The sequence below is a fragment of the Caloenas nicobarica genome, chromosome 1 (assembly GCF_036013445.1).
Source record: "Caloenas nicobarica isolate bCalNic1 chromosome 1, bCalNic1.hap1, whole genome shotgun sequence".
NCBI lineage: Eukaryota > Metazoa > Chordata > Aves > Columbiformes > Columbidae > Caloenas > Caloenas nicobarica.
Window position 1 is genome coordinate 197,015,637 of NC_088245.1, and position 26,652 is coordinate 197,042,288.

The 26,652-nt window shown below is 42.5% G+C and overlaps 1 protein-coding gene across 1 annotated transcript in view; it reads left to right on the forward strand.

The window, feature by feature from the left end:
- ARHGAP20 (Rho GTPase activating protein 20) overlaps positions 1–26,652 on the forward strand; it is a 62,587-nt gene that overhangs the window by 26,220 nt on the left and 9,715 nt on the right. The window contains exons 4-10 of the mRNA XM_065647327.1: positions 3,957–4,127; positions 9,412–9,561; positions 11,419–11,460; positions 12,443–12,527; positions 15,322–15,399; positions 21,171–21,237; positions 23,161–23,343. Of these exons, the coding sequence (XP_065503399.1) occupies positions 3,957–4,127; positions 9,412–9,561; positions 11,419–11,460; positions 12,443–12,527; positions 15,322–15,399; positions 21,171–21,237; positions 23,161–23,343 (776 nt within the window). The remainder of the gene's footprint in view (positions 1–3,956; positions 4,128–9,411; positions 9,562–11,418; positions 11,461–12,442; positions 12,528–15,321; positions 15,400–21,170; positions 21,238–23,160; positions 23,344–26,652) is intronic.

The window sequence follows — 26,652 nt, forward strand, 5'->3', positions numbered from 1 at the left end:
TCATTCCAGCTTGGGTACCTTGGAACAGATCGTTCCCCTGAGGCATTTTATAGCTTAATCTAAATCGCAGATAGTCTGAAGTCATCATTGACTGAATTCAAGGGAAAGCTTTTGGATCACGGATTTAGTGACCACTTACCATGGGCTGTTAAACTCTCCTTTGGAAAGTATGATTTCTTGCATTGTTTTCACTACAAATAGAGAATAAAGCTGACATCTCTATATACCACGGATAAACTGCTGGGAGTCATGCCATTCAGGTATCAGTTTTACTGAGAAACCCCAAGAAAGCTCTGGAAGGGGAAGAAGAAGTATTTTTTGTGCTTTTGTGGTTTCTGGTAAATACAGGATTGATGAAGTGAGCAGTGATGTGTTTGCTTTCACACTGAATGCAACGGGGATGTATTTTTCAGTGTTTGGCTGACTTCTTTGGATTTCAACTTCATATGTTACACCTAAAAAATTGAAGAGTTCTTTTAAATCGTCGTGTCTTTTAAATAGGCACAAAATGCCTGTTTTGATTAATTTGAAAAAATAATAGGTGTAAAAATTTAGGCTCTGGAAATGCCAGGATAAAAAGCTTCGATTATCTTTCTAATAATTTCAGCCAGAACAGTGATTTTATTCTTTTCCTCAATAACTCAAGAATATCTCTATATATATCCTCAAATTACAGAATTTACTCCATGGAAATTTCAGACCCCCAAAATAGTACTTTTAGGAAGAAATGTCCACTTGATACTGGAGAGTTACGATGGCAATGCCGTCTAAAGATCAGTATCAGCCTCGCTTCTACCAAAGTGCAACATGGCTGATTGCTGACTCTGCAGGCTATCCCCAGCTTTTGGAAATCAGCTCACATTTTTTTCTTAACAAACCCAGATGATGGCTTTTTTTTCTGTCAAACTGGAAAGATGTTACTTTGTGGGATTTTTACATGTGTTAATCATAGAGTGACTTTTAGACAAACACAGAGAAGGCCCTAAATCACTTTTACTTTTTAAATTGTATGAGAAATCACATTGACTTAAGTACTGAATTTTGCATAATTCTATTAAAAGGAATTTTCAAAGAGTCAGTATTTGAGTGCTTAGCACTTTTTCAAAATTAGACCCATTTAATGCTAAGAAAAATCAGTGAGCCATTAAAAACTGAACTCCAGAAATACCTCTTACATAAATCCCTGTGCCTGAGGGTATAGTTGATCTGCATTTTCTTCAATGTAACAAAACTTGGGCTTCATTCATGTCTTGTAACAATGGAACATTAATTGAGAGGATCAAAAGCATGCTTTCCAAAAGACATTTTTGTCACTACTGGTGAATTTCCTCCATTTTCCTTCATCCTGGGGCTTTGGAAGGTTCTGGTTGAATTAATGGCTTAGATGTTTTTCTGCTTTGTTTCAAAGGAAGAAAATGTTTTCACTTTTTTTTTGATCAGGCTTATCAGGTAAACTCTATTAAAGTATGAGAGAATGCTTGTTAGAGCTCAGATCACAGAGAAGCTTGAAAGGCATTGGGTGGAAAGGCAGATTTTGTTAAAATAACTGATTTATGTTATTGCATTTTCCTGTTCTAAAATCAGGTTCAATTTGCTTGACCCTGCTGGCATTAATAAGCCTACTGCACCTTCGTTTGCTTACCTGCATGACAAAGATTTTGCTTAGTTTAATTAGGGAAGTTCCTGGGCTTACAAATCAGGATGTAGAAAATGTACAAATGGGAATAATCAAATAGAGTTGCCTATATGGAGGCACAAGAGCCTGACCCTACAGGAGTGTCGGTAAGGGAAGGCACTTCAGTACAATTTTGTGAATGTTTCTGCTGATTTGGTTATAGCAGTGTGACATGAAAGGTTTTTTCCTAACTATTGTTGTTACTGTGTTCGAATATAAGTATTTCCCTGGCTTAACCTTTGAGGTAAAGGCCATGCATGGCTTTCATGGAGGTGAACTGGTCATCATTCCTGATTTCTGCTTAAATTTCTGTGCCCAGCGCTGCTAGGGAGTTTATGAAATGGAGTCCCAGTAACATATCAGTCACTGAGAAACTGGAGAATTCCCAGTCCCACGGAAGCGGCAGGGTAGGAGAGATGCTTGCTGTTCCCGACTCCCATTGCTGGCCACACAGCGTGTGTCACTGCTGAGCTGGACCAAAACTCCTCTCTCTGATTTAACCTCCACACTCGCGGACACCCCTTCTGCTTAGGAATGATCAGGGAACTTCAGGTTTGCATTATTCATTCTGAAAGTCATTCTTCTTCTTTCTCTCTTCCCTGAAGAGGTAGGTAATGAAAGACAAGATTAAGACACAGTTTAAGACAAGTTGAGGAATTCTTTCACAAATTCAGACTCCCAGCCAGAAAGGGGAAACCAAGGCCAAACAGGGCTCTCCCCAGCAAGTAGAGATCCTCACCAGCTCCTTACAGATCAGTGAAAGTGTGTCCTGCTAATGTAGGCCAATCTCAGAGCTTATCCTTTCTCTCCCAGCTGTCAGGATTTCCTAAATAATTTCCTGAGTAATCCAGCCACAGGCATCAAGGAGAGGAGGGTCGAGAATCATCCAGGCAAAGTCCTCAGGTGTTTGTCATCCATTCCAGTGGGACCAGGAATAAACTATAATTGCAAAGCTGCTCACTTCAGCCTTTCCTTGCCAAGCTGATCCTGCCAAGTTTTAGCTTATTTTTTCTTTTTTTTTGTTTTTGACAGGAAAAAAACAACTAAATACATTTGAATAAAAATTGAACTGATTAATTCAACCAAAGGGAAATGGTTCATTTGAAGGCACCTCTAGGGAAAGCAAATAATTGAAAAGCTGCATTTAAAAATCATGAGTAAAGATTCTGATGCGTCCTGGGTTTAATCCAGAAATTCATTATTTAAGGTACATGGGGTTGTAGGAGACCCAGGTTCAGTTCTTTCACCTGTCTGGGAGAATTTGAAGCCATGTCTCTGGCTTTCCAAGGGAGAGCCTGACCTGCAACCTGCTTTTAGAGATCCCCAGAGGAGGAGCATGTCCCCCTCAGACCCTCGCGTTCTTTCAGTTCAGCTCCATATAAATAAACATTTATTAGGGCAAGGCTCAGAAACTGGGGATATCCTGTCCAGGTGAGTGAGCTGAACATCGTGCTAGAGAAACTCTCATTTCTGCTTCGATGACGATTCAACTACTTTATGTCATGCAGAACAGTTAGATCAGGAGGGGCTGAGGGAGTCATGTCTCCACCATCAGTAACCTTGGACTGCAACCTACTCGATACCTCCTTAGGAAAGATCAGTGTCTTCCAGAAGGGAGCCTGGTCTGCCCCCCATGGACCTGGATTTTGATTATCCAGCAGCCCCTGCACAGCACGGCCACAGACCCGCAGAGCCGAGCTCCTGTCACATAAGCAAACCCTGCAAGGGAGCTTACTGCAGCGTGGGTCGTGTGCTGGGGAGAGAGGCTGAGCTGCCCCTTCTCGTGCTGCGTCTGGCACACAGTCTGTCTCCAGCAAGGTTCAGTTGTACCTTGTTTGTTGTTGGTTCTGAATAATTTCTATAAATTGCTCTTGATCTCAAATATGAGTCTCCTGACTAAGGCATATGTGCATTTACCGTTTTGTCATGTGTATGTCTCCACTCTCTTTATGGAGAGCCTACAGAAGGTGCGGTATTTTCTCTAAGACTTCAACACAAAGAGAGACAAATACAAACAGACAAAACGAAGAGGGCTGTATTTAAATTTTTCTAAACTCTATCCATGTGTTTGGGTTGTAAAAGATTCAGTGAGGACAGTCCTTAACAGATTTTGGCTTGGAATCAGACTGCTGGGTTATCTTCATTGTCCGTCTCACCTTTCACTGAAATGTGGTCAAATAAATTGCCTTTTGGCAGCGGGTGTGGGAAGTCACTGCTCCGTTGTCACTCGCAGGCAATCGGCTGATTCACTTTCCTGTATCCCCTTAATTTCCTTTCGCAGGGAAGGCTGCTTCTCCCCCATCAGCCCAGAGGCATGTCCCCTTGTGCAGTCGTTCATGTGCCACAACCGAACGTTCATCCTGGACGGCCACGTGCAGCTGAAGACGGGTCTGCAAACCCAGGAGCGACACCTTTTCCTCTTCACAGACCTTCTGGTTGTTGCCAAGTCCAAGTGAGTACGGCACCTCCGGCACTGCTCACGCAGAGCAGCCGCTTTTTGTCAGCAGAGTATAACATGGATTTCCATCATGCTTTTTTAGTAGCAAATCTTCCCTAAATCATAGGGAAGCTTTTTATTTGGTGAATGGAAGTTAGGTGCGTGAAGTGAGGCACCTTTCAAGTTCCCATAGCCACAGAGGAATTCCAGGATGCAACATTTTAAAGGAGTGGCAGATGTTCTTGAATTATTGCTTGCGATCTATCATCTTCCCTGCTGTGGGAACTCAGTGTCTCAGAAAAAACTCATGGGTGTTCAGCTGTGTCCGTGGCGCTGCCTTGAACTCACTGTTGTGTTTTAGAAAGCTCATCTTCAGTCCTGTGGGGTCTGCGTAACACCGGTGGCTGTGTCGCAGAGGGGTTACAGGTCTTAACGCTCACCTGGAAGCTGCTTTGATACACACCAGTGATGAGCAGAGGTATGAAAACAGAGATTGCAGGCGGCATCACAGAGTCTGTCTCTGCAGGCTGTGCTGTGCCAGGAGGAGTGTGGGCAAGGGGACGGAGAAAGGAAGCGATGCTGAGCAGTCTGGGTAGTGTTCATGTGTAATCAGGCTTGCTGCTGAGCTCTGATTATTCACTCTACCATTCACAATTAAATCAGATTTACAAGCTGTGTCTAGCATGCCAGCTTCGTACAGCATTTGTGGTTTAAGGCAATTTTAGAGGTTGCTTTCACTTGCTGTTATGGGTTATGAGGGAATAATAATAAAAAATCATGATGCAGCTTCGTTCTCTGTTAGGCACTGTGTTTGTGGTTTCACAGGGTGGTAATCTCGATGTGAATCCTGGGCTTGTGAAATGTGTCTTTTCGCTTAAGCAATTATTTCAGAGGCTGCTGGGAAAAGCCAGAATACATCTGTGTTTTCTGTAGAAATCTGAGCTGTGTCCGTTTGAATCACACATAGTAAATGTAACCCCCCCCAGCTAACTCCTTCACTTGATGTAGTGTGACAACACAGAAGATATTTTATCCAAAACATATTCTACTATGGGTGGGTAGTGAACATAAGGATATTTAGGGGAAATCTTGCTATTCTACCAGCAGTAATAGCATTGTTACTGTATTTACGTATGTTTCTGTCACCTAGTTTAAGCTTTCAAATGTTAAATATTTGCAAGTTACCTAGGTTTCTAGGCTCGTTTTATAGGCACTGAGGGAAAACCAGCACCTTCCTCCAGCAGACTCACCTGAGCCTGAAAGAATGCTGTCAGTGGGTGAGGGGAGTCATGCTCTTGGGGGGTCTCTCACTCTGTCCCCAGGCTATTCAGTGGGCATAGTCTCACTAGCTTACATCTAAGATCCTGAACTGTAGAAGACGAAAGTCAGGTGAGATGAATCCCTCCTTGCCTGGTGAACAGGCTGAGCAGAAGCAATGTTACAACCCCGGGCTGAGCCACACGTTACTGCAGGTTTGGCTGTGTCCCGCTGGGACCGTTTGCATAGTAGAGCAATACTCTGTGTAACCACTCCAAAATCTGATCCCCAGTGAGCAGAAATGGCTCTTAGAGCATTTGATTTAGTGTGGTGAAGAGTCTGCAGTATTTGGAGAAGGTGCTTTTGCATATGAAAAAGAGTGAGGGGAATCAAGTCTTTTACAGAAATGGTAAAAATAGTATTTTGAGTGATATTACTTCATGTATTTTAAAGAACTACTTGGGATGTTCTCTCTACAGCTGCCCTGTCAGCAATTAAAGCATCAGAGTTGTCACTAATGTATACTACTTAAAAATCAGCATTTTTAAAGATATCTCACACTAAAATGCAATTGCTGATTCCTAGAGGGAAAACCTGAGTGGTGTGTATTTCTATGCAGCTGTGACTATTGATTGTTATTGACTTTTTAATAGTGGGTGCAGAGTCAAGACAGCAGGTCCCCAGGACAGAATTAATGATATAGTTGAATCTGACTTAACTTTAGCATTGCTCCTTGTGAAGATGCTCAATATTTGTAATACTCTTTTGTGTTAAGTAGTTTTTCAGCTTGGGGCATATGAACACCTGAGATATTTTAGGTACAGCTCACTGCTGTGCTGGTGTCAGCTCAGCTGCAGGTAGGCAGTCACTGAACAAAGGGAACTCATGCATAATCAGACTTTGTATGATCAGCAAATCGGTACGAGTTTTTCCTAAAGAGAGCAACAAGTATCTTGTGTCTGCTGAGCTTGCTGAGTGAACTTCTGGGCTCCTGCTTAAAGGCAGCGAGTTGGCATTGCTCCCATAGAAACTTGTGGAGTTTAATTCCTCTCTACAACCCATCTGTGTATGACTTTGGACACGGTGCCTGTAGGTTCATTTTCTGCTACTTTCAAATGATTGTTGAAATGTAGACTGCTATCTTTTCAGATCACGTATTAGCCCAGCTTATAAAAAATAAGAATAATACTTACACGCTGTGCTTCTCTCTCTGCTGTCCCACCTTTTACTGCCTTCATGTGAGGAGCAAGTCATAAATGTGTTGAAAGAATTTTTCTCACTAAGTCAATGTTAAGTGTGTAAAATGTTATACTGTTTGCTGTATTTTAATTAGATTTCTTACAGAGACCATGTGTTTAAATTTGACAGAGTAAATATTTCAAGGACCTGTTGGTTCAAGGATCAAGGTTTTTTACATAATTTTTGTGTGGGAGGCACAGAGAGTTGGCTTCATCTCTCTCCTTTGTAAGATATACATGCATATACACACATACATTTTAAGGTTATTTTCCCAACGTGTCTGGCCATAGAATTTGATGGTTGAGTACATACATGGAATTACGGTAGCAATCTCACAGTAGATCCATTAATGCTTTTGTCAGAGGGTCCTATTAAGGAGATTAGCAAATCTAGTGAGAAGTTAATCTTCCATCTGTTAACGGCTGCAAGGTGTCCAATTGCCACTTAGAGAAAGCAACAGGAGCTGAGTTTACACTGCAGAGGTGGCACGATTTGGGGTGCGTCAATGCCTACACCACTGATGTTCACAATTTTTTTGTTGATTTCAGTGGACTCTGGATCTGCCTGATATTTACAATGTACCACTTGCAAGGGGACTTACTTCCTTAAAAAATAAATAAAATTTTAGGTTGCTACTCTTTCCATTTTTCACATGTTCAGTCATGCTGCTTCCTTAGTCAGCGATGATATATTCATTTCCAGAGGTAATGCTTTGGCACTTAAATAGAAGACCCACATTTCACGAATGCTGAAAACCCCTGGATTGCATAAAGGACATGGCAGTTAGCGATAAAATTATACTTCAGGCTCTTTAGATGTTAATGGAGGCTACTGTTTCAGCGCCTCTGGAAACCAGGCCACTTGAATACTGATAATAGCTGAGAGCTGTGACTAGGCAGGGCAAACGGGGTAAGAATATACATCAAGCACGACTGGAGAACATCTTCGTCCGTCTGCCAACACCCTGCTGACACCTGCTACTGGCACTGTAGGGGTCTGGCTTTATGAACTGTAGGTGTTAAAAAAGTGAAACAGCATGTAGAGAGTTCACAGTACTGGCTAACGTGAAAAAGAAATTGAGGAGAAAAGGAGGGTCAACAGATTGATTCGGTGGAGTCAGACCAGGCATCCATTTACCAACATCTACATTAGAATTCACAGCTGTATGTTTTGTAAATCTACCTTTTTCACAGTTCATTCTGTGGTCAATCAGTTACAGTTATTTCTGTATTCTTGACAGTTCTTACCTTCTGCGTCATAAACCGATTTGTTGATGAGTGTGTTGAAGTGTTCTCCTGTGCTTCAAGTTTCTCTTTGATGGCGTAATAAAACTTGATAAAGAGAGGTGAAAGGTACAGCTGACCAGGAAACACAGTGGTATAGTTTAAAAAATACATGAACTCGAGATGGTGGTTTACAGTATCTGACTGAAGTGCACCTTTTTGCCAGGTGCGATATGTACTAATGGTCCTTTCTTGCTCACCACTGTAAACGCTGCTGGGTTATTAATGTTGCTCTACCCCACTACACCTGTTTGCACAATGTCAGGTGGAAACCTTGGACCACTCAGAGCACTGCAGGTTCATCTACGTCCTCTTTAAAACCACGAGGTTCAAGTACTTTCATGTTTCGGACTCTATTAGTTCAGTCTGTCCCGAATCAAATACCTTATAAGTGAGACTAATCTCAGAGAAGGTAGTCTGTGTGTATCAAAATCTTTAAGAAACTGCTTACCCAGCATATTTGTTTATAGAGCACTAATCACCATGGTGCCTGGCACTGTCCCCATCCACATTTGCAACACAGTGATGAGCTGACATGCTCTTGCTTGCAGTCCTTGATTTAGAAGGGCGCAATGTTTTCAGGGAGGAGACACTTTTCTTCCAGCCTTTCCCTGCTGGTCCAGGAGAACCGTAGCTCAGGTAATTGCGTCTGCAAGGCCTGCCCTGAAGTGAGCGGCTGTTGCATTGCTACAGACCTGGACTGACTGCGAGATTTTACTTGTGGCTCACATAGAACTGATGCCCACTGATCCTACAAAGGAAGGAGACTTATAATGAGAAATTAAGTAGAAGTAAAGAGTTGAAATAAAAAATTGAAAGTCTGTAAGCCTGACTTTCACTGTACTCTAATGTTTAGTAGGGAAGGGCCATTTTTTTAAAAAATTGGGGAAATTATGTGTCTTCCTTGTAAATGAGTAGATATTTTGAGAATGCACCAAGTCCTGGCTCATTCTCCAAGGGGTGTGGGCCTAAAGCTACCTTGCAGCCAGTTCATGGAGTCTGGATGTGACCTGTGCTGTAGTTAACACGAATGGCAGTTTTCTGCTCGTTCTTTCTTCAGAATTGCTTCATTTGCTCTGGCCTAGTTGTCGCTGCTGAAACTCACCACAGTTGTTGACCCTGGAGCTAAGAAATCCAACTATACTGTCAACTCCTCAATGCCATTAAAGTCCCCGAAAGAAGAGTCCAACACAAGTACCAATCTTGGCCTCCTGGCGAAATTTGGAGGGGGCTCCAGACATTTGCAGTTCTCCTGCAAGAAGGGTGATGTCCAGAGATGCCACAAGCAACCTGTTTATCCCACATATAAGATATCCATTGATGCCATTTAGATGAAAAATTGATATATTTTTATATGCAGCCCAAATAAAACATTATTTTCTTTAATTAAAGCAGAAGTGCTTCTTCCATCAGCTCCAATGCAAGCTTCACATGTGCCTGAAGGAAGAAGAAACTGAGTTGTTTAACCTGCCTTGCTATCCATTTGTGTGTGTGACATACCCGTGAATTTCTGCCAGCAGGTCACACTCTCATTTCAAACTGAAGTGCCAAGCACGTCTCTGTGAGATGTGGACAGCATTTTGTACGGAAGAAGTCTGTGAAGGCAGCACAGATCCAGAGAGGTCCTTTGTTTTGGGCTGGCCCACCACAAACTGTGTGGCAAATTTCAGGTAAGAATTGAGATATGTTTTATTTAGCAAGTTACTTAAATGTTTTTAGTCTGACAGGTAACAAGACTGTCACGGATTCATTTTAGCACCAGTGAATGTGGGAAGCAGGAACTTACTGATTCTTAAACCAATTCCTTCTACTGCTGTGAGCAAGTCACCCTCCATGCCTCATCTTCTCTCTCTCTGCAAATATGGCAGTGATACTCGCTTATCACTTAAAAATTTGCAAAAATATGTGATTTGGCAAAGCACTGTGTGTGCTGCAAACTTGCTTAGTGGAAATTTTTTTTTTTTTTTTTGGTATAACTAGACAAACACCTTGGCTAATTAATAAGATGAACTACAAATAGCAAACAGCTAATGAGAGGTTCAAAGAGACTCTTGTAGGACACTTTTAAGCAGAAGAGCTTGTATTTGTAGTAGCAGGAAACATACAGTGAAATACCAACCTTGTCCTGTTTCTCTTTTTAATTTAATTGTGCCAGAGAAAATGTCAAAATTCCTCTTAAAGCAGAATCTCTGAATTTTAATGGAGAGAAAGACTTTTGGTCTGTCTTTGCAACGTTAACTGTAGGACACATAAGGGCTAATTTCAGTGATTAGGCTAATTTTAGTCTTAGCAGGAGGGCTCTGTCGTCACTTTGGGGAAGGGAGGGCACCATCCCCCTGAAATCCCAGCTGCTTAGCCACAGTAATTTGGCTGGGTCTTGGAAAATGCATTTTCCTCTTTACCAACAGAGAGCAAAAGCTGACACATGCAGCTTAATTTATATGTTGCATTGTCCATATCCAAAGAGAATGCTACGTACAAACTGCTCTCTATTGAGCTGGTTGTGCTGTTTACATTTTTTTCACTTAATAGTCCAGAAACAAAGCTGAAATTTTCTATTGATTTTCAATTGAACTTTTGCCAATAAACATGAGCTTTGATCTAGAGACAGTATGTGATCCTTTATAGCTATCAGAAAGCAGTTGGATAGGAAAACTATTGCTTCAATCGAAACAGAGTCAGAGATTTTACAGAAGGGAAATTACTTTGTCTGGAGATCTACAGAAAAATCTAAAACACCACACATGAATCCATAGATGCATATCTGATAGAATTGAAGCAGCCAAACCAGAATCACGTTTTTAATGTTTATAAAGCACATTCCCCTCACAACATTTTTCAGTAGGTTTGTAGCTCCCTAAATGCCTGCTCTGAAAATTTGAAGAATTTGATTTAGAGAAGAAGCGGTGGGAATAGCAGTGACTCCATCTGGGACAGAATTTAAATAGAGGAAGTTGAAGAAAAATTATGTTAGATTCCTTGCACTATCCTTTTATTAATTACATTTAACTGAACAGTTTTATATACTTGAAAGAGAGAAAGATAAATGAGATAAGCCTTAAAATGTCCAAAGTTAAACCCTACTGAGTACAATGGTACAATTTTCATTGTGGTTTATGTGTACTTTGTGATGTGGTGATAAACCAAGTAATAAATAAGAAGAGAATTAGAACAGTGAAAGTGGAAAGAAGTCTGTATACCTGAGGAAATACTTTAAACTGCTGAATTAAGCTCTTGTTTTAAAGTGCCCTCCACTTCTGTTTGGATGTCATTTTAAGAACGCAACCCATTTCTTACTGAATTCACTTTTGTGACAAAAACTCCTAACTGGGACTTTTGTTCTCTGTGACAGGCTTTTCAGTTGATTTTACAGGGAAAGAGATTTTTCATCCAAATCTGGAAAAACCTTTTTGTTTTTGCTGGTATTTATGGAAATTGTGACCAAGAAGCAGTCCGTTCCACCGTGGTTTGTACAAGGGCATTAGAGTGATGGCTGATTTGTCCCTGTTTTTCTATAATTCTTGCAGGTCTGCAGAGCAAAAGGAAACATGGTTGTCTTTTTTGCAAAGGTACTTTACTATACAATCTTTGAAGACACTGAAAAAAGTCCCAGTCATCTAGAGCAGTGATTCCCAAGCTGTGATGCCTATGCCATTATGATAGATAAGCTCTTTCAAAGTGATATCAAGAAAAAAAAAAATCTTGTCTTCTCCCTGCAGAAGATGGTATGTGCAATGATCACTACGCAAGGAGGCAAACACTTCCCTGTACCTGAACATGGCTCAGCACAAAATTGGAGCAATTCGTATCACACATGGTCCCTTCCCCGCAAAGTTATAGGAGCCCCCGCCACTATCGCTCTAGTTGAGCCTGGAGCTCTTTCCATGTTGATGGCATGTAAGCAAGCCCAGCTCAGGAACCTCTGCTCTAACCACTCTGCTGCTCATGGCTGGCTGTATTTTGGTCTTACAAAAGGTACCCCAAGCTGGAGGGTATTGTGGGAGGGTTAGTGTAAATAGAGCTGTCTTATTTCAGTCAGTGTTCGGACACAAAACTACTAGTGGTGGTTTTGTTTTCTGGTCACCTACTTCTGCTGGCTGAGGTTTGTGTCTTTATCTGATTCTTCAGAGTTCCTGGGGTTGTTTAAATCATCCTTGTTGTGGATAATTTCTCATTCGTTCTTCTGTTCAGTCCTTTGAATGGGTTCATACAATGGGATGCAACGGATTCCAGTAAGAGCCTGTAGTGCAGACTGAGGCATCACAATGATGGGTAGTTTTAGCTTGATTTTTTAAATACAGTTTCTCTACTGCTTACGCTGATTCCTACAATGAACTTTAATACAACACGGCATTACTGGGAGCTGCAGTCAGCATCCCTTTCAGATACTGCCGGATACTGCTTTCTTGTCCTCAGAGATCTTTCTACTGCGGTACTTCTGCAAACAATCTACTTCTTATCCAGTTACTGCTTGATTGCTATTTAAATCTCCTTCTTGCTATTTATGTTTGCAATATTAAAAATTTACTTATTTTGTACTTGTTTTGTCAGTCGAATAAGAGAAGAGAAGGAAAAAGACTATCCTAAAAGCATTCCTCTGAAGATAATTGCAAAGGACGTGGGAACATGTGCATATGTAAGTGCTCTTGAGCTAAACGGGGGTCTAAATCCACATCACCTATGAGTGCTAGTCACCTGTCAATCCTTTGGATATTGGGAGGGTTCCTTTGGTTTGCAGCCTTCTTTAAGGATCCAGCCCCTTTAAAAGACTTGGCATATGCAGCCTCGGAATGTTTGTTTCCTGTGTTTAATACATGAGTTCCTTTTTAAAGACAGTGTGCTTAGTAAGAAATACTGGTTCTGGCACGCAATCTAAAGACTGTACCATGTGAAGTCCCACGAAACACCTCTAGCGGAACGTAGGCATAAGCATCTTCAGAAATGCCCAGTACAATGTACCCTTTTTTGCTTGTAAAACTGATCTAAACCCACAGCTGCCTTCATTCAATTCTGCAAAGCTGCAATGTGTTTTATTGTTTATAATGATCATAAGTCAGTAAAGCTGTGTATATGAACACCCTGAAATTGCCTTAAGCATGTTTTTCATCAGCTGGCTGATGCTGGTAAATTTATAGGCACAAGGTAAATTGCCAAAGAAAGGTCATCTACAGGGTGATTTGCACCTTTTTTACCAAGTCCTTTTTAACCAATTTAAACTAAATTCTCATATGTAGCCAGTTCCCTAGGGATACCCTAGCAGTCAGTGATAATCCATCCATTCTTCCCTTGCTTCTCATGTATTTGTCCTTTCTTTCTAACTGTGCTTGTAAGGTCTGTATTTCATGCTCAGAAGCCTAAAGAGTATTTACAAGGACACGATAAATTTTCACAGAAGTTAGACTTCATTGGAGGTCTTTGCCCAACAGTGAATCTACACTTAGAATTCTGTATTTGCATAGATGTAAGCATAAAGGAGTCTGCCTTTTTTCAGAAAATCAATTTTAAGGTAAACAATACTCGTTAAAATTGCCAGGTTGCTAAGACAAATGTTAATAAACAATAATTGTCATAGTTCAAATGCAGAACTGCAGATCAAGGTATGCTCAGATGTAGATGTCTATAAATCATTTATGTGCTCAAGTGTTGCACTCTTGTACCAGGGTTTGTTGTTCTGTTGTTTGTTTGTTTGTTTGTTTAATGTCTTTTCTCCTTAGCTATAATTATCTCGTGAGCCAAATGCAGTTTCCTGATCCTGACAGTCCTAGAAACAGCACATTGTAGTCTAGCTATTATCAATAATAAAACAGAGGAGGAGCAGATGGAAACTTTGTGATGCAAATAGTTCTTATGGCACTGTGGTCCTTGTGCTACAGCAGCTGGAGATGCCCAAGAATTATTTCATTTTTGGAGGGTAGGAAGGCTGAACACAAGGCATGCACCATTTTATTATATTCTAGCCAAGAGCAAAACTTATGCAAATGTACTGACCTACTCCTGAGAGCCAGATGTCATTGCTTCAGGCAAATGTTGAATTTTTTATGGTATGAGCATTCAGATATGTCCTGAAGCAAGATAATACAGTATTCTCACTACTTTGCTTTAATTGCCATGGCAGCTTGTTATCGTCAGGGACTTATACAAACATACAGCTCAGATCTTTTCTAAATGCAGAATGTCAGGGGGTTGTTTCACCTGAACATCTTATAGCCAGTGTAAAAGTGATATGCTACACAGGGCAGCATGGTATATAGCAAACTGTCTTGGGACTGGCAATGAACATTTATATCCCAGCTCTGCCACCTTCCCTTCTTTGGGCCATTGGATACGCCTGGGCGGTTTGTGGCTGTGTAGTCTTGTTAGCAGAGCCAAACTAGCATGCCTCTGAAGAGGGCTGAGTAACCCGTGCTGGATGTGTGGGACCTGCTTGTCGAGTTGGAAGTGAGGCCAGCGTGGGTGTGATGGTGCAAGCAAAAGCCACTCTGGACACGCTGTCCCCACTTGTTCTTGCCTCTGCAAGGCGATGGCAGCGGTGCTGCCGCATCCCAGAGGGGCTGAGGATGGAGTCATTAATCCTGGTGTGTTTGAAATGTGCTGCCCTGCATAAGAGCAAGCCATGGTGCAGAGGTACCGAGCGTCACCCAGCTGTGCGGGGGTGATGCTGGTGCTGGGCAGCAGGTGCTGGAATCTCCCTGGGAAAGGGCCGCCTTGTGGAGAGCCATGCTGCCTCCAACACAAAGCCTGGCACTTCGTGTTGCTCACCGTAGCTATTTATAAAGCAGTGTTTCTGCAAAACCATACTTTTCCATACCGCTGATCAGCAGATTCTGGAGGATGCCGGAGAGGTAGCATTTTAAATGGATGAAAGATTACTGACAGGAAGCGGTTCTGATATTAAGCCAAATCTAGCTTTGAGAAGTCTATACAGAAAGTGGCAAAGGATATAGAGATGAACAGCCTATGTACAGTATTTTCTTACCAGTTAAATCTTCAATAGAAAAGGACAGAATTTATTAACAATGGATACAAGAACCTCTTCTTTTACTGAAAAGCTCAATTTTTTCAAAGGACACTTGTATGCTTTTAAATTAGTGAAGCCATTGTTTCCCTCCTGCAGTGTCTAAAGTGCAGTTAGTGGCTGTGTCCTTTCTCATCTTTTAATGTGGAGGTCTTGTCCCCAGTAGTCAGGGCACTCTTCCATCTGATGGAGCTGTTGGGGAAGTGGGGAGCAAAACCAGAAAGCATGTGACAAAGCAGAGGAGTCAAACCTTGGTCTCAGCTGGGTCTTTATTATGTAGTATAACTAACTCATCAAGTAAAATTTTAACGTTATTTTTCAACAATGAATTATGCAGAGCTGTTGTACTTCAGATACTCTTTGCAAATCCAGATTTTTAATCCTACTTTCCCCTTCCCCTTTTTTCTGTTCGCAGTCAAAAACCCTAAGTGTAACCAATGTTGATACAGCAAACGATGTAATTCTCATGGCCCTGCAGCAGCTGGGAATTAACGTAAGTCCTTGCACCAGTTTTAATGAGTCTTTTTGTAGTCATTTTAATAATCGAATCTTCTCTTGCACTTTTTCCAAGTTTTAGGATATGAACATTAATTAAATGCTTTATCATAGCAATTCAGTGTTGGTGAAATGAAGCAACAGTGCTTAGTTAATATATAGACCTCCAGAGATCATCAAGTGCCTTAAAAGTTTCGAATAAAGTCTGTCGTCCCTGTAAGGGGTCCATCATGTTTGAAGCTTCTTTTAAAATCCATTTTCCTCATGCCTAAGAGGAGATACCTTGACACAAAAAGTGAGAGTTTGAGACAGCTCCTATTGCATACTTCACTGTGAACAGGAAACCTACTGACATGCTTGTTAGTTGGTTTCAAAATGTGCAAACATGCCTGATTAGCTGTGTCCCCAGATAACAAATACAAGCACTGCTCTCAAGTGTCCAAATCAGACACTCTAAATATCTGTGGACCTTTAGTGTCATGTGAGATATGAATGTAACTGAGTGATTGCACAGAATCTGAATGCACCCAATTTAAGCAGTGTCCTGAAACTGTTTTGGAAAAAGACTTTACAGGACTTACGATAATGCAGGATAGTGCAGCAAGTAAATGCAGCAATTCCTAGTAGACCAAGTACTGCCTGAACTGGCTCCCTTTCCTGTAAACCGGACAAGGTAGTACCTCAGGTGTAGTAACGAATCAGTGCAAGGGACAAGAATTCTGGCTCCCTTATTGTGTTTTTCTCGTTGTTTCACAATGTGCCTCCAACAAACGTCCATGGTCACAGAAGCTCCTGGATGACAGCTTTTTAACTGGCCTGTCAGTCTGCTGCATGGGTAACAAGATTTTTTAAAATGTCTTAGTCTTGATGTATACATTGATCTCATTGTGTGGAATCTGACAAGTCTTCCTATACCACAGCCTTCATTGTGAAGAGTCAGATATGACCAAATGCCACTCCAGAATTTTCCTTCCCTAGCACTCATTATCTCTAATTTATAAAGGCTTTTAATGGATCCAGGGGCCTATTCTGCTAGTTTGGTATTTCCTAGGTACAGTAATTTCTGTCTCTCTTGTTATGACTCAGATATCCCATTTACACTAGGGCTGTTGCTCGGGCCTGAGCTTAGAATCCAGCAGTTTATACAATTAAAGTAGCTCTGGAGTTGATAGAGGAACTGTAAGTTGGAGAAGCTAGGATGTGAGTTAAAATCCATCTCATTGTCTACCCCAGTCTTCACCAAAAATCGAGAGATTGTGCTATATTACAACTGCAAGTCTTCACTATTATGTGTTTCATTTTTAACCATTTTATCATAGAGTTTGAGTTGGAAGGGACCTTACAGATCATTCTGTTCCAACCCCCCTTCCATGGGCAGGGTCACCTTCCACTAGACCAGGTTGCTCAAAGCCCCATCCAACCCAGTCTTGAACACTTCCAGGGATGGAGCATCCACAGCTTCTCTGGGCAGCCTGTTCCAGTGCCTCACCACCCTCATGCTGAAGAATTTCTCCCTTATATAATATCTAATCTAAATCTCCCCTCTTTCAGTTTAAAGCCATTACCCCTTGTTCTATCACCACATGCCCTTGTAAATAGTCCTTCTCCAGCTTTCTTTTGGGTCTCTTTTAGGTACTAGAAGGCTGCTGTAAGGTCTACCTGGAGCCTTCTCTTCTCCAGGCTGAACAAGCCCAACTCAGCCTGTCGTCACAGGAGAGGTGCTCCAGCCCCCTGGCCATCTTTGTGGCCCTCCTCCTCTACTGTCTTCAATAGGTTCATGTCCTTTTATGTGTGCCATTTGCGCTTCCCCATTTTGCGTGCAGAAAAAACAGGAACATTGTAGTGTTGGAAGAGAATATTTTGTTTGACATGAGCGGAAGAGGAGCTGATTAGGTTTCAGCTCTGTGTTCTTTTGTATGTATGACAATCAACACTTTCCTCAACTTTACATTTTTATTTTTAGTGGAAAAAGAATGAAAGCCATCTGAAAGATGTAAAATCTTGCCTGCAGAATTATTTTCCCAAGTAATATACCACATTTTTTCGCTGTATCTTCATAGAATAAAGCCTTTTTCATTAGAGGCATATCATAAGAGGAGCAATAAAATCAAACAAGCTAAATAAATTAAGCTGTAGCCAACCCCCTCTTAGGATTGTTCTGTGAGGAAGCTTTGCTTTATGTGCTGTCTCGAGGTTTTTTATTTATGTCCAGAAAGAACCACTTGAAAGGAGCTCTATGACTTTTCAATGGCAATCATAAAAACTACATTTCACATGTTGTGTGATTAATGAGGCTATTACTTTGGCTGAGTTCACTCTGGTTTAACACATCAGAGTTTTTCCCTCTGTGGTTTGTCTGGTAAAATGACAACTAGTTCGTGCAAAACGGCATTGATCATCTGTTCCAAATTACCAAGTGGGGCAGGAAGAAGGGCCTTGGGTTTCTCAGCTCTGTAAGCACACTTGCTGATTTTTCTGGGACAGTCCCATTTATACTGACAAATGGCCTCATAAAGCCCATAAAGGGCAACATTTGCAATCGAGAGATGAGCAGTCTGCCTCCTGGAACTGCACTTGCTAGCTCTTCCCCTTCCCCTGCTTCCCCTTCACAGCAACGAACCCTTTCATATATATATTTAAAAGGAAAAGTAAATAGCCTTTCTTGTGCTCCTCAGCTGTATTTATTTGCTCCTGGCTGCTTGCCCTAAGGCACCAGGGATGTCTCCAAAGCCTATTTATTTTCCTTCTGGCCCCTGCTAGCTAACTTAACAGCAGTGCTAATATGGGCCAGAAAGCTCTGTCAGTCAGAGAGCAAACTGCGAAGGCTTTATTGGGTGTATCAGCATTACACCAGCTGCGTGCAGCAAGCAGAAAGAGTTTCAAGAGCTTTGGGAACACTGGATGAAGGTCCAGACAATGCAGGGTAGTAGGCAAAGCTGCTTAAAAAAGAGTAGGATTTCATTTTAAAGCTAAATAAATACTATCATAAGGTATTTATCACCTTTTGTAGCCAGAAAACTTTGAGACTTTAATTATCCTGATTAGCAGCGTCACTGAAAAGGGATTTAAGGTAGAACAGATTGCTTTTCATACAGTGTATTATCTTTGCTAGTGGTATTACCTTTTGTCCTGAGAGTGGTTTATATTAAATGTCATTCTTTTTATCTCTATTGTCTCACCGTCATATCTGAAAAAATGTACTATTCTTCAGTTAAACTGCAATATTGACATGTATATTTATGCTGAAGGCCATATTTAGAATTTTCTTTCAAATCAGCAGTTTTACACAGCTTTTCCCAAAGATGTTCACGTTCTCCAATCCTCTGGAAATTGTCTCCTTTGATGTAAATTTATCCTCTCCCCTGTAAATTTTAAAAGAAAGCTCAGCAGTCTTAAAGTACCATCCGGTGCTCCCAAGCCCTTCCACACAAAAGAGCTGCACAAAAGGGCCGACAACAGCCCTATGAGGAGATTTTGGGGCAGCGCTGAGTGCTAGGAGCCCCTTGGGTGCCATCCTTACCTCGGCATCATCAGTATGGGCTCACGTCTCAGGCGAATCAGATCTCTCGAGGCCAGTTCTCTTTAATATCTTTATCAGTGATCTGGTTGAGGGGCTTGAGTGCACTCTCAGTAAGTTTGCAGATGACACCAAGCTGGGTGGGAGCGTTGATCTGCTGGAGGGTAGGAAGGCCATACAGAGGGATCTGGACCAGCTGGATCGTTGGGCTGAGGCCAATTGTATGAGGTTCAACAAGGGCAAGTGCCGGGTCCTGCACTTGGGTCACAACAACCCCAGGCAGCGCTACAGGCTCGGGGAAGAGTGGCTGGAAAGCTGCCTGGTGGAAAAGGATCTGGGGGTGTTGATCGACAGCTGGATGAACGTGAGCCAGCAGTGTGCCCAGGTGGCCAAAAAGGCCAACAGCATCCTGGCTTGTATCAGGAATAGTGTGGCCAGCAGGACCAGGGCAGTGATCGTCCCGCTGTACTCGGTGCTGGTGAGGCCGCACCTCAAATCCTGTGTTCAGTTTTGGGCCCCTCACCACAGGAAAGACATTGAGGTGCTGGAGAGAGTTCAGAGAAGGGCAACGAAGCTGGTGAGGGGTCTGGAGCACAAGTCTGATGAGGAGCAGCTGAGGGAACTGGGGCTGTTTAGCCTGGAGAAAAGGAGGCTGAGGGGAGACCTTATCACTGTCTGCAACTACCTGAAAGGAGGTTGTATCATGGAGGGGGTTGGTCTTTTCTCCCAAGTAGCAAGTGGTAGGACAAGAGGAAATGGCCTCAAGTTGTGCCAGGGGAGATTTAGATTGGATATTAGGAGGTTTCTTCATGGAAAGGGTTGTCAGGCATTGGAACAGGCTGCCCAGGGAAGTGGTGGAGTCACCATCCCTGGAGGTGTTTAAAAGACACATAGATGAGGTTCTTAGGGACGTGGATTAGAGGTGGACTTGGTAGTGCTAAGATAATAGTTGGACTTTATGATCTCAAAGGTCTTTTCCAACCAAAATAGTTCTGTGATACTATGATTCTATGAAGGTGCTCCTGCCTGGCTCTCCAGCTCAGGGCATGGGATGCTGTGGGCTGGCAAGCCTGAGCTCCGTAGGTGGGGAGGTGGTGGAGCAGATGTCTCAGGTGTGAGGCTGAGAGTGCCTGTGCTGCCAGAGCGTGTCCCAGAAGATGCGATTACCCTGTTACTCAGGTCGGAGCCGAAGGGTCACCTTCGCTTGCACCAACTGCCCGTCGTCTGCCACATGCTCGGCTGCCAGCCTCCACTTCACGCTGCTTACCTGTAATCCCTCTATGGGATCAGACCTGTGTCTCTGTGGGACTGGATGCTGCTTAGCACCATTGGGGAGAAGCAGGACACAGATGTGCTGGGAGCCAGGAGCAGCACCTGGGGCTGGATGTCCCTTCCAAGCTGGGGGCTGCCTCATGTCCAGCCGCGAGTGGGAGGCACACAGGCCAGGGACTGACTCAGCCACATGGCGAGGGTGTCTGGCATGGGTAGCATCTTGGTTTGACCCCAAAAGCAATCCTGAGTCCTGGCAGGCTGTGACCTCCATCTCTCTGCTTCCAGGAGCAGTGAAAGAACTGGGGCAAATCTCCTTTTCCTTCAGAAATGACGGGCTCCAGCCCCTCTCGTTGCTCGGAGCTGGACCCTGGTCACATAAACCACATTGCACATGACAGACACACAGAATCACAGAATCACAGTATCACAGAATCACAGAATGTTAGGGATTGGAAGGGACCTCAAAAGATCATCCAGTCCGACCCCCCTGCCAGAGCAGGAACACCTAGGTGAGGTTACACAGGAAGGCGTCCAGGCCGGTTTTGAATGTCTCCAGAGAAGGAGACTCCACAACCTCCCTGGGCAGCCTGTTCCAGTGTCTGTCACCCTCACTGAGAAGAAGTTTCTTCTCAAATTTAAGTGGAACCTCTTGTGTTCCAGTTTGAACCCATTACCCCTTGTCCTATCATTGGTTGTCACCGAGAAGAGCCTGGCTCCATCCTCATGACATTCACCCTTTACATATTTATAAACATTGATGAGGTCACCCCTCAGTCTCCTCTTCTCCAAGCTAAAGAGCCCCAGCTCCCTCAGCCTTTCCTCATAAGGGAGATGCTCCACTCCCTTAGAAGCTTAGCTGGTGGCAAATTTCGGCACTGCAAAAGTAAAGGCAAGGTGCAGATTATCCATATATTGTGAGAAACCTAACATGAACCTGTTCTTAATGGCTGGCAAGCTTATTCTTAATTTTGGTTTTAAAGGGCTCTGAGAAAGACTACAAGCTGTGGGTGATTTCAGGAAGAGAAGATGCTCCTTACCCTCTTATTGGTAAGTTCTTGACATGTTTTTGTTTTTCAACATTCACTCAGTTTTTAGTGCTGAAGGAAGCAAGAAATACAGAGAAGACTGAAGTGTGGTTTCCTCTTTTGTTTTGGTTTGGTTTTTCCTGGTTTTTTCTCTTACTTCCCTGTCACGCAAGTTTGCTTATTTGGGGAGCTAGTCAGATGCTGATCCTTTGTTTTGAAGAGCAATTGTTTGTTTGTGTCACAAAGAGGTTGGAAAATGCTCATTTATTTCTGCCCCAATTTTGCTGCATGAGCCTCAGTCTTTCTACAGTCAGCCTCTCCACTCACCTCCTCTCCTGGAGCTGCTCCAGCTTTACCGTATTTCTTCCATAGCATTGTTTACTCCCCCCTCAGCAAAACTCAGCAGAGTTTTGAGAAATGTTCTGTTCTTCCACAACACAAGTTAACTGATTCAAGAGGTCCTTTACAATCCTGTGTTTCTCTTGCTGGCTGACAGCTCCCCTCTGATTACGAGCAAATTGTTGCTTATTCACTTTCTGAAGTGCTTTTCGAAACATTTCATCCCCAGGAATCAACCCAAAGCTCAGAAGTGATTGGATGGAGTGATTTGATTTTGGCCCATGATTCACTGAGAATAAATCCCTCTCTCTTATTAAGAACCTTTCCCTGTAGAAGCCCAGCATTACTTGTGCTATATGAGTTCACAGATGATTAGAACAAGAAAAATTTGTGGATTTTCTGTTTTCCTTCTGCAAATCTAACCACAGTAAATCTTAGCATTCCTTCTTAAAGCAGCCTTAGCTACAAATGCTGTGCTGGAGTCAGATAACATTAATATTTATAAAATGTCTAACTTGTGCACCTTATAGACAGAGCAAACTCCTTTGTCTTTGAAACACACCAGACTTTGTCTTTGCAACTCTCCATGTGGTTTCTTCAGATAAAATCATAGCCATGGTTTTCAATATAGAACCAGAGAATTCAGGAATGGGAAAGGCCTTTCTAATTGACTGACACTCTCTCACTGCAAATTCAAGTTACAATCCTTGGAAAAGAAGAATCTGATATAAAACTGATGCTGTTCTTCATATTTATGCCAAGGTTTATTAGATAAAGCCAACTCTTATCATAGGTAGACATCAGAAGCAGAGTTCGATGGTTCTTCAGCTTCACACTGCCTATAATCTCAAATAACGTCTCTTCCACTATCAGTGTTGAAGTCTAAGTGCAAGTTAAGTAAAATGTCTTAACATTGCACCCATATTAAATGTATTTCAACTGCCAAGTCTTTAGACAAGTTCAAAAAATATCTTCCAGGTGGCATTTTTGAAAGCTCCTCCAGAACTGAATTGCCTCTGTGTAGTCCCCAAAGATGCTGGTTAATGCCGAGCATAGCTCATTTGCATTAGCCCTGTGATTAATGTTTCCTTCCTGTTTCAGCCTCAGACAGGAACTGTAATTGTGTCTTGTTTGACTGAGCTGATGGCTGTTGCATGGAGAGGGAGGGAAGATCACTTTCACACTGTATTTTTCAGTTTTGCATGCTCAGCAAAAATTTGATAGGTGACTGCTCCCAAAATCTTGTTTCTTACCAGAACCATATGAGCAACTGATACCTAAACATCCAGTGTCACAAGGAAAGCAGAAAACATTGAATTCAGAAATTGTAACTTTTTCTTTTTCTGACGGGCTTTTACACAATGCAGCTCTAATAGGCCTGATTTTACTTTTATGTCTCTTTAACTACATTGAGCGTAGTAACTCCATGTCTCCCAGTGTATGATTTGTGCTGGTATAAATATGCAGAAAAGCATAAATTCTGAGATTACTGAGAGAGAAAGCGCTGCAGGCCAGCATGCGAAATCTGGTTTTCCTCCAAGGCAGATGGAGTTTTGCAAGTCTCCAGTCAATCCAACACAGATTATGATGATTTCTCTTTGAACAGGACATGAATATCCCTTTGGAATTAAAATGAGCCACATTCGCGACGCGATGCCCCATGGATCAAAGCACTGTGCCTGCCCCAGGCAGCTTCAGGGGTCCTTCTTGACGGAGCAGCTGCCCCAGGAGCTGCAGTGCCAGTTTGTGCTGAAGCCAAGCCGCCTGGCTGTGTGCCCGCAGCTGAACGGTACGTCCCAGCATCGCTCACACACCGCCCGGACACCGCCCTGCCTCTGCTCTAGAAAGCAAACGTGCCGGGATGGGGAGGGTGATGGAAAGCGCAGAGGAGGGTGCAGATGTACCTTCCATCTGCATGGAGGATTTTGCAGTGGAGCTCTCCCTGATTTGAGTGTGCTGTTGTATGTGTGTCACCTTCCTCAGTTACGTTTTGACAAGCTGCCTGTCAAATGGTTTTTCTAAAACTGGCAAAAGAAAGACAAGATCTCTCCCCTGCGTTTTTTTGTAAGTCTATTAGCTGAGCTTCTCTCTGCAGCCCTTGCCGTGCTCTGCAGCAAGGCAGGGTGGTTTTACGGTTCAGGAGTCAAGGCTTGACTTTGGCACGGAATTCCCACGCAGCGTTTGTCAGCATCATTTGTCTCAAGCAGCTACTTAGGACTCACACCTGCCTCACTGGGACCCTCACACAGCAAAGCCTAGACATGTGCTTGAGTACCTAGATGAAGTGAGCAAATACGACTTCTTTATTTCAATTCTTTTTGAGTAAAATGGAGACGGTAGTATTTTCATCTGCCTTTGGCCCTGATGCTGCAAAAAAGACGAGCACCTGCTCTCTGTTTTGTACGCTGCTGTCAATGACACGATGACTGCTCACTGCTCATGAGTAAAACAAACGACATCAGACCAAAAACTCTGTAGGACAAGGATGCATCCCATGGTGTGTTTTTGTTGTCCTTAATACTGGAATACTCTGCTTAATTAGAAACTCTACCCTACTTCACCATTAATGACCATATAATAGTAAAAATAACATATGCACACTGTTATCCTGTGTACTCCCCAACAGCTAAGATCTCCCACAATATATGAATAGAATCCATTTGTAATGTTTTTAGAAATTAAACATAGTGAGGCTATAACAGTGTCTATTACAAATTATTCCGGAAATTGATTGCATTTTATATAAATTAATTTCCTTTCCACACTCGTTCATCCCCCCCTCCCCACTAATTTGTATCATATATTACTTCATGGCATATTTTAAGAATGAGGCAATCCAGCAAAGGGGTGTAATTAGGTTTACAGGCCTCACTTGGCAGCTGACGTTGACTGGCAAGAGAAAATAGAAATGCAAATCAGGCCTGTAAAGTTCTAATGCAGATGTGCTGTCAGCGGTGCTGTGTGAGCCGCAGGAGGGGAGGCCAGGCTGGCTGTGGGGGAGCAGAAGCCTGGGGCAGCCTGCGAGTCCTGCACAGGGACTGCGATAAGCGGGAGAAAGAAGCATTTTGTCCCTTCACCTTTCCTACTTTCATCAAACAAAACCTTTTAAACTGATGTATAGGTCTGGCTGCTTGCAAACCAGATTTCCTTGCATAGAGCACTGTTTGTTATGCTCCTCCTAACTCCTCCTCACCTATTTCGGTTTTGGAAAATGGCAAAGGGTACCTGTGCACAAGCCAGATCCGTGATCTGGGTTTGGGCTTATCTTCAGATCAGCAAGCCAAAATCTATGTGGTTGTTAGGTACCCACGAGGCACACCACCACACACTGGGCAAATTGACAGAGAGCAGAGGCTGTAACCCCACGTTTCGCTGCCGCACATGCTGTGCTGTCCTCCCTGCATCATTTCTCTGCACTGATACCGCTGTGCTGGACACGCTATCCCTTCTGGAGTCGGCAAGGGGTAGCTGCTCAGTTGTACCAGCATGCAGCATGGTTAGGCAGCATTGTAGGTGTTGACAGGCAGACATGACTGACAACTGGCCATCATGTCAAATCAGTAGCTGTGTGGACACCAGCTGTGGTGGTGTAGTTGCATCAGCTGTCCTGGCAGGATGGTTAAGAAAAGTACAGAAGAATTTACTGTGGGGAGGAACTGGAGTGTTTCTGTTGCCTCTCCTGCAGCCTTTCAGCACGTAACGGGAATGGTCACCTACCAGTTAAACATAGCCATTAAGTAACGTTCGTGAGCACATGTCTAAAAAGTATTGTAAATACTGGTTTGCTTAAAGTTTAACTTGAAAGAACTGACGGCTGTCAGAGGCTAGTCTGTAATGCAAATTATTATTTAATCATCTATTAAGAGGGAAAGCAAAATTTCAACAAGTTGGTCTCAATACAGAAAGGAGGTCTTTTAAAACTGTTTGACAGTGGTTTGATCAGAAAGGATGCTACATTGTTAAATAGATCTGAGGTTCTATTTAGAAATTTCTGATTAGTTTGCAAGAAGAGGAAATGCCACTTGCAGGCTGGGACACTACCTATGCATAGAAATTCCCTGTGTGTAAAATATGAGCAGAACAGATGGCTGCTGTGATCTCTGAGCAAGATCTGCAACCAAAGAATTACTGCTTTTTTTTCTGATTCTGGCCTAGAATAATCACCAGAGCAAGGCCCTGATGGTTTTGTGTGTAAGTACTTCTGTAGAGCAATAATTGGCATCTGTCTTGGCTTAGAGGAGGCTGGGCTTCTAGTTTTGTAACTCTGCACAGGTTCAAGAAAAGAGAGTGTACATCCTCCCCTTCTCCTCTGCTCTTTACCCTAAGACTTCTCAACCCCCTTAGAAAAGGACATGTGGAAAGGATGAGTTTTCCTGTTGTTCAGTGAATGTTAGTTTTCTAAGTAAGTGACATGGCATTTCATTGCCATACATCAGTTTGTTGGTTCTGCCCTGGTATGTTGAAGAATACAGATTAAGATTTCCTTTCTGTCCCAGGAGAGAGCTGCAGTTAATCACAATTACCCCTTGCTCACATTGTCAGTTTGGGCCATGGCTTTTAAGAGTAGAGCAAACAGTGAGAGACTAAAAAAAGTTCCTAGTTTTAAGGATTTTTTTCCACTTCTGCTATTCCTTGTTCTCTAAAATAGTATTTCTTCTTAATTTTTACTTCCACTGAGATCTACAGGGTTGCCAGAAAAAACACCAATATGTATTTTCCATTGTATGAATAGAACTCTAAGTGAAGCAAACCATATTCACGTGCTAATATCCAGCTCAGCTGAAAGAAAAAAATGCCATTTTGAAAGGTCTAGGTTAGTTATGTTCTCCCAAAACATGATGTGTCAAGTAAAGCCTTAGACACTGCCAAACTTACATTTCATGAAGCTTTAGACTGCTTGAAATGTGTATTCGCCTTATTATTTTTTATTAAAAGATTTTTTCATCGAGCTTTCATATGTTCACATTTTGAGTTAAACTGTAACTTTTCTTCCTGTAAGCCTCTAATGAAAATACTTCCACCCATTCCCAAAGGCGGCATGATCTAGAATGGAATGACGTATAAAGAAAATCACTGTTTGGGCTAAAAAACAAGTGTA